This window comes from Alternaria alternata, assembly GCF_001642055.1.
Source record: "Alternaria alternata strain SRC1lrK2f unplaced genomic scaffold CC77scaffold_28, whole genome shotgun sequence".
NCBI classification, from domain to species: Eukaryota; Fungi; Ascomycota; class Dothideomycetes; order Pleosporales; family Pleosporaceae; genus Alternaria; species Alternaria alternata.
The window spans coordinates 37863-49285 of NW_017306217.1; the positions used below are offsets into that span (position 1 = coordinate 37863).

Consider the following 11423-nt stretch of genomic DNA (forward strand, 5'->3'; position numbering starts at 1 on the left):
ACTACACAATGATATCATGGTTGTACTGCAAAAACCCAACTCAGATCTCAACGTTGTCCAACATGATTTGATGAGCGCGTATGCACAGCAGGCTCGGAGTCTCAAGAGCTGACCGGTAAGAGGATGGTCTGCATCCTTTGATATCCTCATTCGTCCAAGTTATACTCGTTATGGCCCATTATAGGGCAGTTTATTGCTAAAATTGATAGGAGGGTGTTTAATCTATAGCTCGTGGTTGCCGTGCGTGGTCGGCTGGCAAACACTATTACACTCGCTCAGTAAGTTGTGCATGAAGTTCGCGCGACAGATACTTATCATTTAGCAATGTAATGCATACTTACCATCACGATGTGAAAGAAGACCATCCCGGCAACTCCATCACAACTCGTTGATGTTGAGCCTCAAAACCAGCCCGATTAGAGCCCAACCATGATATTCATCACCTCGACCGCTTCACAGAATACCACTTGTCAGAATGTGAGGACCTTTAACTCTCTTGTTGATTTCCACGGAGAGGAGAGTCTGCTGAAGGCGAAGTGATCGCTACGGACATGCGAAAGACGGGAATCAGATCGCAAGTCATCCACAAAGTCGTTGAATTCATTTTATCAAGGTCGAGGTGGCTTCTTTATATGTGACAAGAGGTACGTAGAGGTGACCTTGAGTGATCCCCGTCTCGAACGCGTAGGCTTATGTTGGCACTGCTGATATTGGCTGGGTGGGTGGTTGACGCAGATGTCCTTGGTTCATCGCATCAGCTGTCCGGATAATAGGCGATGCGGTCGATGGATTTGATTGTCTTGACCGGAACCATGAACGACGCACAACATGATGTATGCGCGGCACAGTATCACAGCATCGGCTCTGGTCGCGGGTTGTTTGTGGATGAGGTTGAAGACGCGGGGTGCGTGCAATTAGCCTGGCCCGGTGGAGCAAGAGCTGTCACCCCACAAGCTCTGTGGTCCGTAGGGCTGCTTGGCGACGCACTGTGCCGGCAATATCGATACGCTATTGCTCTACCTATCAAGACGTTGTGAGTCCTGAGTCATCACGATAACGCATGGCATGCTAATGATGTTGAGAAAGCCTATTACGTGCATCCGATACGGAAATCTTGGTATCAACACAATATGTACGCTACCAACAAAACGCCTTCTCCGCTTGCAAAGAAATTTCGAAGGAAAAGAATAGTCACATTCGATGCATGTGCCCTCGGCATTCCATGCATCCTGTAAGCAGAGCAACAAACATCTACTGCTTATCATTCTGCGAGTAGATGAAGTTCGCAGCGACAGGCACCAAACCATTGTGCTCAGCCCACTCTCGCACGCCACCACCCTTTTTTCCAGTACCCCAGTGTTGACGATCCTCCGGCTTACTCAGATGCAGCGAATCTGTTGTTCCATTCTTTGGCGCAAAGACTAGGAACACGTAGCGATGCTTGCCCGTCTTTGGTGGTGGGCCTGGAGGTTTGTACTCCATTACGTCCTCTGGGCCGCCATCAGTCGACTCAGTTTGTTCAGTGAGACCAAACTCTGGCAAAGGTAGGATAGAGAACGTATTCTGCGCAGTGGTGACGTTGGAAGCAATCCAGTGGCACATCTCGCTCCATTTTGGATTGTCGCGAGATGGCGCGTCGGGGTCTGTAAGTGTGACGACATAGCTCATGTCGGAGGTACTGTGTATCCCGTCCGGACTTGTGTCATCGTGGAGGACGATGCTGGGTTGTTCTTGAAGATCTTCTGGGTCAATGGTGTTGCCGAGTTTAGCCTTGGCATCCGACCATAGGACGGAGAGTGTGAGGCTAGGTAGGAAATCGTCAATGACTGTAGGAATTATCTCTGCATGTTGAAGTCTGTGTCCTGTTAGTAGAGGGAATATAAACTCAATGGGTATACTTACTTAGTCCGAACAGCCTGGACGTTCTTGGGGCCATTGAGTAGTAATGGCTTTTGCTCGGTTGGTAGCGCAGCTGTTCCACATAGCTGCAGCAGGCAGGTCAAGCCTATCGAAAGCTGAGAAAACATCGTGTCGGCGAACCGTTTGTTTATGAACAGAAGCTCTTTTTCTATCTGGATTGTCGCTTCAAAGTAAGGTACCGTCGCGATTGGGTGACGAGTGCAGAGGCGTATCGAAGAGATCGCTATTGCGTGAGGTAGGTCCTTAAGTGGAAGATCTCCACCCCAGTGTCGTGCGTCATTCGTACCTCAACTGGTGCAGATCCACTAACGGTCTGGGAAGCTACGACGTAATTGCGCAACACAACCTTGCAGTACCGCAACTCGTACAGATGTCATGTAAATGTATTTCTGCTATACTGTAGCTCTACGGGTATTTGGATAGCACGCTCAAGAACAAAAAAAAAAGTCCAGAAAACCGCCATTGTAAAACGAAGAGGCGATTGAATCAGCAACCCTCAAAATGTTCACAAAGTTGCGCGTCACAGAAAGCGCTGCTGGTGGTGACAAAGCCCATATTTTGCGAAATTTGGTACTCAGCGAGTTCCTGAGCTCCTCGGCCCGTCATTGTGCCTGTGCAGTCGCTGATCAGGACACAGTCCCATCCGTAGGAGTAGGCATCAGACACGGTACCAAACACGCATTGGTCGGTGTTGACGCCAGCGAAAAGTAGGGTTTGCTTTCCAGAAGCACGGAGGTACTCGTGAAGAGGCTCCTTCTCGGACCAGAGTCCACTCATTCGCGTCTTGTCGAAATACAAATCGCCAGGCTGAGCGACTGCTTTGAAAGGGTCGTAGAGTTCGGCGTTCCAAGTCCGCTTGAACAAGCACCTTCCCTGGTTATCGGGTAGCTGGGCGCCGAGCCCGACATGCCATCCCAGACTCTTACTGAAGCCTCGCTGAATAGCAGGTGCCATCTTCTTCAAGTCGTGGTCAGTGATTCCCCAGTTGAGCCAGGCGATCTGAATTCCTTCCTTGCGGCATCTCTCGATGACTTTCAATGTCGGTTCAATAGCGGCAATCCCTGCGGCGTGATCTCGATAGAGTGGGTGAACAAAGTAGTTTTGCATGTCGACCACAATCAAGACCGAGTTACCAGGGTCAATCATGAAGCCGGTGTGGTTGCGGCCTTCTTCATCGCACTCGAAGACCATTTTCTGCTGCGAACCCCGAGATAGGTCGAATTTCTTGGTTGCTGGTAGGTAAAGCCATTGTTCTTCTCCTCCAAACGGGATAGGTGCAGTGCATGTAATAGTCCCCACTGTGACGTCTTTGTGTTGCTCTTCGGTGGTGGTGGTGAGAACAAGGGACTCCGAGGCCATGGAGCCGTCGGAGATGACCAGGGCGAAGTAGGTGAGAGTTGTGAGCGGCAGGATACCCAGAGTAGATTCGGGTGGAAGATCAGTGCAGAGGTGGTGAGGATAACTGAGTAGATTGGAGCAAACGACAAAGAAGGTACGTTACCTTTGTAGTCGATGCACGAACGCTGTTGCTTCACTTGTTTGCGGTGAGCCTGATAACAGACCTTATCATTGTGATAGGCTTCCTTCGGAAGGAAGCTTGGTCATAATAAGACAATGATTCACTCAAGGCAAGGTAAACCTATCAGCTTATGCGGAGATGTGCTTCCGTAGGGACTTGGAGGCTACTTCAGCCTTTCCAAATTGCGGTAGAGTACGTCGAAGCGACCTGACGATCGCAATGGATTCCCCAGGATGCGGAGATACGAGCTGGAGATCTTCTTTGATAATTTGGTGTTGTCGCGTGTGGCCGCGTCTTACAGAGCGATAAGGCTGGTGTACTTGATAGATAGCCGTCGCCTTACTACAAGGGAATCCCCGAGGGTCCGACAATACCCGAGCGCGATCCAGCGTACACCGTGTACGCCAGCGTGTCCATGGTACTTTCTGAGCTACCAGAGGCAATGCGATAATACGTGGCCAAACTAGGAGAGCAGAGTCCACATATTCTCGAAGAATTCTACGAGATTCGTGCGCCAACTCAGACGGCCAGTCGTATGTTCTGTATTGTCAAAGGCCGACCCGGGTCGCGCACAACCAGGTACTGCTGACGCTGCTCAGGTGGTAGGGAAAGTCGTCTTGTTACTCATTTGATCGTGTGCACCCTCTACATACGGTTTGCTGCAGGCTCATGTGTACCGTGTCCGGCCTTGGAGCCGAGCCGCATGCACGGCGTGTGGTGGCGTTCGCAGGACTCGCGACCAAGATGGTCGGGTTCAGCAGCCTCGTGTTTGCTTTGACAAAACGCGTGTGCTTGGCGACGTAGCTGAGGGTGTCTTCTCCTTTATGCGAAAGGAATGAACAATATGGACTAAGATTAAGGAGACATGTGAATGTTGAATGTGGGGTGCATTGCCATGCTGGCCGTCACGTGCACCATCATCAAACCTTGGAACTTTCAAGCGAAGTGACGACGGAGCTGCAGCAAAGGCACTCTCATCACGAGCCTCTGGACCCGACGAAGCCGCCATCAGCCACAGTCACTTCGCCGATCCTGCATCTGCACAGTGCAACACCTCTGCTACGCCGTAGGACGACATTTGGCCCATACAGCATTCCGCCGTGTTGTTTGGCTGCTCAACACCAACCCGGACCCTTTGAGTAAGGAGCAAAGAAACCACACATACACACCAGCGCGATGGCGTCGCTGGGCGAGGAGCTCCTCAACATTGTCAACAGGCTGCAGGATTTGGTCTTCAACACAATTGGAAATGATTCCCTAGATTTACCCCAGATTGTATGTGCGCCCCAGCCAGAGAAGAGAATGCGGTGAGCGCAGAGCAGATTTTACAAAGCTCTGTCGAGGCTGATGCGAATCCTGCTAACTCGATCAGGTCGTTGTGGGATCACAATCTTCCGGAAAGTCATCAGTGCTCGAGAACATCGTCGGCAAGGACTTCCTTCCCCGTGGCAGTGGTATCGTCACACGCCGGCCGCTCATCCTCCAACTCATCAACCTCCCAAGCGAACGCGACGAAGACGACGATGACGAAGTCCACGTACCCCACACACCCGCAAGTGTAGCTGGCCAGCAAGAATGGGGAGAGTTTCTCCACATTCCCGGCCAGAGGTTCTACGACTTCGCCGATGTCAAGCGCGAGATCGAGAACGAAACCTCGAGGATAGCAGGAAACAACAAGGGCATCAACAGGCAACCAATCAACCTGAAGATCTACTCCCCGCACGTCCTCAGCTTGACGCTCGTTGATCTGCCCGGTTTGACAAAGGTTGGTCACGGCAACTTTTTCTGCCAGGAACACGGAGCTAACACTCGCAGGTGCCCATTGGCGACCAGCCCTCCGACATCGAGAAGCAGACACGGAATCTCATCACCGAGTACATTGCAAAGCCAAACAGTGTCATCCTCGCTGTCTCCCCCGCCAACGTCGATCTCGTAAACTCCGAGGCTCTGAAGCTGGCCCGCCATGTCGACCCCATGGGCAAGAGGACTATCGGTGTCCTTACAAAGCTGGATCTCATGGATCACGGTACCAACGCCATGGATATTCTCTCTGGTCGTGTATACCCCCTCAAGCTCGGTTTCATTGGTATCGTCAATCGGTCACAACAAGACATCCAGGGCAACAAGTCTCTCTCTGACGCCCTGCAAGCCGAGCGGGACTTTTTCCGACACCACCCTGCGTACCGGAACATGGCAAATCGATGTGGTACCCAGCTGCTCGCTAAGAGCCTCAACCAGACCCTGATGGCCCACATTCGTGACAGGTTACCAGACATCAAGGCACGCCTCAACACACTTATGGGTCAGACACAACAAGAGCTTGCAAGCTATGGCGATGTAGCCTTTACTGGTAAGGAACATCGAGGCTCGCTCATTTTGCAACTTATGACGCGCTTTGCCTCGTCTTTCATCTCGTCTATCGATGGTACTTCTACCGAAATCTCCACCAAGGAGCTGTGTGGTGGTGCCCGCATCTACTACATCTTCAACTCTGTCTTTGGTAACTCGCTTGAGCAAGTGGACCCCACCCAAAACCTCTCTGTACTCGACATTCGGACGGCCATCCGCAACTCGACTGGTCCAAGGCCTAGTCTGTTCGTGCCTGAGCTTGCTTTCGACCTCCTTGTGAAGCCTCAGATTAAGCTTTTGGAGATACCCAGTCAACGCTGTGTGGAGCTCGTATACGAGGAACTCATCAAGATCTGCCACACCTGCGGCTCTACTGAATTGACAAGATACCCCAGGCTGCAAGGCAAGCTCATTGAAGTTGTCTCGGACCTTCTGCGAGAGCAGCTTGGCCCTTGCTCGGGTTACGTCGCCTCTCTCATTGACATTCAAAGGGCATACATCAACACAAACCACCCCAACTTCCTTGGAGCTGCTGCGGCCATGTCATCCGTTATCAATGACAAGGAGCAGCGGGAAAAGAAGATCGCGATGGAGGCCGAGAAGAAGAGGCGAGAACAGAGGAGAATAAAAGAGCTCCAGAATGGTCAGAACGGGGAAGGATCTGAGGAGGGTGAAGGAGGTGAGGGAGCCACCTTGAAGGCTCTTCCTCTTCGGAAACACCAGTCACAAACTAGCCGCAGCATGTCGCCTGCTGTCGGACGGATGATGAATGGCTCTCAGAGCACTACAGCAGCGCTCAACAACCGCAACCGGTCACCACCAGGTACCGCACGCGACAGCTTCCTGAACTACTTCTTCAGCAAAGACAGCAATAACGCATACGCCAACCCACAACAGGCAGCACAAGCAGCGCTCGATAACCGGCCAGGCAGCCGACACGTGAGCCAAAATAGCGAGCCAAGCTTCGCGCAGAGCATCCGAAGAGGAGACAACAAGCAGCCTGCCCATGTGTTGGCAATGATGCCACCAGACACGGACGACTATGATGCGCCATTGAGCGCCGCCATGAGCGGTCCTCCCCGAAGTCCAAGCGTGGGACCAGAAAACTTTGAAGGCGGCTTCGTAAGTTTCTTGAATCAATGCTACGCAGACCAAATGCTAACGTTTTGACAGCCATCAAACCCCGAGCAAGCCCCTGCCCTTACGGAACGCGAAGCCCTCGAGACTGAGCTCATCCGCCGACTCATCTCGTCATACTTCAACATTGTCCGGGAGACAGTCGCTGATCAGGTGCCCAAGGCCATTATGCATCTTCTCGTCAACCACTCAAAAGACGTTGTACAGAACAGGCTCGTCTCAACGCTGTACAAGGAGGATCTGTTCCAGGAGCTCCTGTACGAAGACGACACCATCAAGGCCGAGCGCGAGAAGTGCGAGAAGCTGCTCAAGACATACAAGGAGGCAGCCAAGATTGTCGGCGAGGTTTTGTAAGAGATAGGTGTTTGGATAATGAAACGAATCATCACGGGTTCCTTGTAGGTTTTGAAAATGTGCGATTATACAGCCTTTGCCCCGCATCCGATTAGTATTACCGGGTCGTGTTGACAGTCGGGCTGGGGGCAAAGGTTGATAAAGCGTATGGAGGCGGCTACCTCATGTTAATATTGTCCTTGGCCGCTTCTCAGCGCTTTTCATTTCTACTCTTCTGTTGCCCTTCTTGATTTCCAAGGGTTGCAGGGCGTTTTTCGAGGCTCCGCTTTTCATCGTTTCTGCGCGTTCTGATGGTCTGTGTAGCATAGTGCCTGCCCATGGCGGGTCGGGGGTGGAGATGATACATGTATAGAATATACGATTGGCAACAAATCTTGTCTTCTTGGATAAGCACAGCTCCTTGATCGAAATTGTGACAATGGACCAATTGCAAACTGTGGCGATGCTGGCGATTCCCTTGTTAGTGTTTCGTTGAGTACTGGATAGTCTGGCATGAGTGGGGCAGGGTGACTGTTCAGTTAGTTCCTTGGAGTCGAGCATGCTGACCTGTACATTGACGTGTCGAGCGGACAACAGATGAAGAGATCGAACTAAAGCATGTAGATTGAAAACGTGACCAACTCGACGTCTATGTTGTACAAAAGGTACATAGTACAAGAGATTGGTATCTCGTAGATGTCGTACCACTATTGACTGCTCTCCCCCACCAAGCCGCCTCTCGGCTCGATGGGAAACGGCCGCATTATGCCCATGCTAATGTAGGAAACGGGATCACTCTCAACGCGCTTATTTGTCGGTTATGCCGAGGAGCGTGTTGAGGTCGGCGTTGGGGTCTTTCGGGTCCGCCTTGGCTGTTGGGTTGTCAGTATGTGTTGGACTGGTACAAGCGCATGTTCAGGTTGGGAATTTTTGACATGTGTCGTCGGTCTGACGTACCTCCCGATGACTTTGGCTGTTCTGAGGGGTGGTCTCGTGCCCATTGCTGCTTGGCTTGCCTGATCAGCGCCTCCTTGTGTTCCCAGTCCTTTTGTGCGGCCTTTGCCCTATCGGCAGCGGATAACGAGAGCTGGTGGTAGGCACCGTAGAAGACACCGAATCCGAGTGCGGACCATCGGAGGACCTGTAGATACCACCATTAGCCTGGCTGTTCCATCTCTAGAGCTAGTAGAAGTCCCACAAGGCCGTGTTAGAGACCTTGGCAACCGCTTCGAGGGGCATAGCGTACGTTGACACCGACGGAAGTGGACATGGTGAGGGTCGTGCGAGGACTTGCGATAGTCGTTATCGAGCTCGTCTGTGTCCAATGGCAGGTAGTCCGGGCGAGCGATGGAAATTACACCGCTGGATGGGATCCGGAGAGTCGTGACGAGGGCGTCGTGGGGGGGATGCGGGCTGTTGGGCGTTGAGCTGTGAAAGTTGAGGTTGGCTGGCGCAAGATTTGGACGGGATCGCTGGCTGCGAGCTAGTGCCCTCGTCCCTGAACCACAGCTTGGCGCGACGTTGAGCAACACCCGACGCGCCTACCTTTGTTCCTACTGCCCTTGCCCTGCTCTAGGCATAGTCGAGACGGGGAGGCTTCATTTGTCTAGCCACGGATTCCAGCCTACGCCCTCTACCACACACCAAGACACGTACTCCAACAACCATCCCGCCCTCCACATCTCCGCCATGGAGTCCACAATGCAGCAACGGCGTGATGAGATTCTCGCAAAGAAGGCCAAGTTGGCCGAGTTGAAGCGCCAGCGCGAACTGAGAAAGGCCGAGTCCGCTAGCAGGCAGTCAATGACCGGTAGCCCGCTAGGAGAAGTAGGTTGCCTACTCAAGTGTCTCACCAGTGACTGACGGCCATACCAGGTCCTCTCACCAACTCCAAGACGCAGCGAAGACCTCGACCGCAGGACCGACGTCACCAACCTCATCAACAGCATCCTCGGCGAAAGTAGACCTGGCTCTACACAGCCGGGTTCACCAGCAGGCGCAGGCCGAGCAACTCGCCCAACATCGGTAGTCAGCGCAGGACAACTGAGCAGCGACAATGAAGGCTCGTCTGGCTTCCAAGCGCCTGCCGGCATGGTGGACCGAGAAATGCAGACGCTGTCCCTTGGCCCGCTAGCCACAGTCTACGAGACTGACGGCGTTGTCACCAACGAGGTCAAGAAGGAGAAGGAGATTATCACATATAGCAAGGGTGTACAAGCAAGCATAGAGTGGAGCCCGTCAAAAGACCGCGGAGTTGGAGGAAGTGACACAGAGCGCGATGAGAGCCCGACGCGGTCACCAAAGAGCAAGCGACTAAGCCGGAGACAGAAAGAGAGGGACGAAGAGATTAGAGCGCAACTGCGGAAAGAAATCGAAGAGGAGCTCAAGGCCGTCCAGCAAGCGCCTGACGATGGTGCACCGCAGCCAGGCTCAGACGAGAACTTCCCGTTCAAGACCCTCACAAACGAAGAATTGACGGCTGTAGAGAACTCAGAAGACTTCATTGGCTTTGTGGAGCGCAGTACGAAAGTGTTGGAACGAGCGCTCGACCAACAACTTGGCTACGACATCTTGGCAGACTATGCAACTGGCGGCGTAGATGTCGACGACGACGATGAGGGTTATGGCTCCAGTGGAGGCAAGAAGGGCCGACGGATCAAGGAGATTGCACAATTCTGGGATGAACGGTGGAGCAAGAAGAGGATGATCTCGGATCTGGGCTTCTCAACAAAGGTATGAACTGAGGCAACGTCTCGCGGTTATAAGACTGACAAACTCTGCAGTTTCCAGAACTCGTCCTTGCGTCGTATACAAAGAACCCGTCCGCTCCGCACGACCCAGACGGGCTCGTACAAGTTTGGAATATGCACATGCACGACAGACCCGAGTACATCTTCCACGCTCAATCTGATATTCTCACCGCCAAGTTCTCGCCGTTCCACCCTAATCTTATCATCGGAGGCGCGTACTCAGGGCAAGTGCTGCTTTGGGACACTCGCGCCAAGTCTGCGCCAGTGCAGAAGACACCACTTACTGGTTCTGGTCACACACACCCGGTCTATTCATTAGACATTGTCGGAACGCAGAACGCGAACAACATCATCTCATGTTCGACGGACGGTGTTGTATGCGGATGGACTGTGGATATGCTGTCACAGCCTCAAGAGTTCCTGGAATTGACATCGCCACCACCAGCGAAGACAGATGATATGGCGGTAACCAGTATTGCCTTCCCTCAATCGGATCCGACCTATTTCCTTGCAGGCACAGAAGAGGGTACCATCTACCCATGTCATCGCTACGACCGCGCTGGCGCGAAGGCAGGCGTAGATGGTCGCGTGAAATACGCTGGCCATGCCGCACCTGTCATGAGCCTCGACTTCCATCCCGCTAAGGGTCAGATCGATCTAGGCGACCTTGTCCTCTCATCCAGTGTTGATTGGAGTGTCAAACTCTGGAAAGTGCGTCCGCCGGCTGCCACAGGCGCAACCAACCCTACACTTCCTGGTGCTACACAACAAGTCACCCCTGTTCTTGATATTGCCCGCGAAGATCTCGTCTACGACGTCCGATGGTCGCCGGTGAAGCCTTCGGTCTTTGCGCTCGTTGATGGAGCGGGAAGCCTCGAAGTTTGGGATATCAACGTCGACGTCGAGGTACCTGTTCAATCTGTAAAGCCTAGTGACGGCAAGCGTGGTGCGTTTACAAACATGCCGACTGGTCTTGGCTACATGAACCGTAGTCTCAACAAGTTGGCATGGGAGAGGAACGAGGGACGCAGGGTTGCAGTGGGTGGCATGGATGGCGTCGTCACTGTGTTTGAGGTGGGCGATGACCTTGGAGGTGTGCAAACACGTAGTGAGGAGTGGAGTGGCGTTAAGAGGTTGGTAAACCGGTTGGAAGGCCACGGAGATGGTGTTAACGGGAAGTGAGGTCCTATCAAATGTCTCGAAACTCGCTCCCAAGGCCTAGACAACGGTTGTGGCAGTGCTTCAATACCCATTTCTTTCAGCGGAGCATTGTTCTGGAGTCGGCAGTTTACTTTCTACCATACCCCACGTATCACAAGTTTGATTGCTGCACAGAGCATGCAGAACGCTCCAGGTGTGGCGGTGCAGCAGCTCGTGTAATACCATTGCGCACATCAATTGTCCTAGCACGTCGC

General features: G+C 52.8%; 5 protein-coding genes across 5 annotated transcripts; 2 read left to right on the forward strand and 3 right to left on the reverse strand.

The window, feature by feature from the left end:
• Positions 1 to 1081: 1081 nt before the first annotated feature.
• CC77DRAFT_1025271 (PEBP-like protein) lies at positions 1082 to 2162 on the reverse strand. Its single transcript, XM_018526039.1, has 2 exons — positions 1903 to 2162; positions 1082 to 1855 (listed from the first exon to the last, which is right to left on the reverse strand). Exons 1-2 carry the CDS (start codon positions 2025 to 2027, stop codon positions 1252 to 1254), a joined length of 729 nt encoding a protein of 242 aa, XP_018380356.1. The 5' UTR covers positions 2028 to 2162; the 3' UTR covers positions 1082 to 1251.
• A 37-nt stretch (positions 2163 to 2199) lies between these two features.
• Positions 2200 to 3475, reverse strand: CC77DRAFT_484509 (isochorismatase hydrolase). Its single transcript, XM_018531865.1, has one exon. The coding sequence runs from the start codon at positions 3277 to 3279 to the stop codon at positions 2407 to 2409; it is 873 nt and encodes a 290-aa protein (XP_018380357.1). The 5' UTR covers positions 3280 to 3475; the 3' UTR covers positions 2200 to 2406.
• An 801-nt stretch (positions 3476 to 4276) lies between these two features.
• On the forward strand, positions 4277 to 7673 carry CC77DRAFT_1054420 (hypothetical protein). The gene is made up of 4 exons (XM_018527794.1): positions 4277 to 4714; positions 4812 to 5204; positions 5255 to 6910; positions 6962 to 7673. Exons 1-4 carry the CDS (start codon positions 4616 to 4618, stop codon positions 7277 to 7279), a joined length of 2466 nt encoding a protein of 821 aa, XP_018380358.1. The 5' UTR covers positions 4277 to 4615; the 3' UTR covers positions 7280 to 7673.
• A 318-nt stretch (positions 7674 to 7991) lies between these two features.
• Positions 7992 to 8639, reverse strand: CC77DRAFT_1099474 (hypothetical protein). Its single transcript, XM_018530006.1, has 3 exons — positions 8505 to 8639; positions 8216 to 8399; positions 7992 to 8130 (listed from the first exon to the last, which is right to left on the reverse strand). Exons 1-3 carry the CDS (start codon positions 8526 to 8528, stop codon positions 8066 to 8068), a joined length of 273 nt encoding a protein of 90 aa, XP_018380359.1. The 5' UTR covers positions 8529 to 8639; the 3' UTR covers positions 7992 to 8065.
• An 81-nt stretch (positions 8640 to 8720) lies between these two features.
• CC77DRAFT_1054421 (WD40 repeat-like protein) lies at positions 8721 to 11423 on the forward strand. Its single transcript, XM_018527795.1, has 3 exons — positions 8721 to 9085; positions 9134 to 9991; positions 10042 to 11423. Exons 1-3 carry the CDS (start codon positions 8948 to 8950, stop codon positions 11188 to 11190), a joined length of 2145 nt encoding a protein of 714 aa, XP_018380360.1. The 5' UTR covers positions 8721 to 8947; the 3' UTR covers positions 11191 to 11423.

Excerpts from the sequence above, each read along its gene's own strand:
- CC77DRAFT_1025271 (XM_018526039.1), bottom strand. The coding sequence starts at position 2,027 with ATGTTTTCTCAGCTTTCGATAGGCTTGACCTGCCTGCTGCAGCTATGT. Across the intron at positions 1,856-1,902 it reads GTCCAGGCTGTTCGGACTAA|ACTTCAACATGCAGAGATAA; the intron begins GTAAGTATACCC and ends AACAGGACACAG.
- CC77DRAFT_484509 (XM_018531865.1), bottom strand. The coding sequence starts at position 3,279 with ATGGCCTCGGAGTCCCTTGTTCTCACCACCACCACCGAAGAGCAACAC.
- CC77DRAFT_1054420 (XM_018527794.1), top strand. The coding sequence starts at position 4,616 with ATGGCGTCGCTGGGCGAGGAGCTCCTCAACATTGTCAACAGGCTGCAG. Across the intron at positions 4,715-4,811 it reads CCCTAGATTTACCCCAGATT|GTCGTTGTGGGATCACAATC; the intron begins GTATGTGCGCCC and ends TAACTCGATCAG. Across the intron at positions 6,911-6,961 it reads AAAACTTTGAAGGCGGCTTC|CCATCAAACCCCGAGCAAGC; the intron begins GTAAGTTTCTTG and ends ACGTTTTGACAG.
- CC77DRAFT_1099474 (XM_018530006.1), bottom strand. The coding sequence starts at position 8,528 with ATGTCCACTTCCGTCGGTGTCAAC. Across the intron at positions 8,400-8,504 it reads CCACTTCCGTCGGTGTCAAC|GTCCTCCGATGGTCCGCACT; the intron begins GTACGCTATGCC and ends TGGTATCTACAG. Across the intron at positions 8,131-8,215 it reads ACAGCCAAAGTCATCGGGAG|CCAAGGCGGACCCGAAAGAC; the intron begins GTACGTCAGACC and ends ACAACCCAACAG.
- CC77DRAFT_1054421 (XM_018527795.1), top strand. The coding sequence starts at position 8,948 with ATGGAGTCCACAATGCAGCAACGGCGTGATGAGATTCTCGCAAAGAAG. Across the intron at positions 9,086-9,133 it reads CCGGTAGCCCGCTAGGAGAA|GTCCTCTCACCAACTCCAAG; the intron begins GTAGGTTGCCTA and ends CGGCCATACCAG. Across the intron at positions 9,992-10,041 it reads ATCTGGGCTTCTCAACAAAG|TTTCCAGAACTCGTCCTTGC; the intron begins GTATGAACTGAG and ends CAAACTCTGCAG.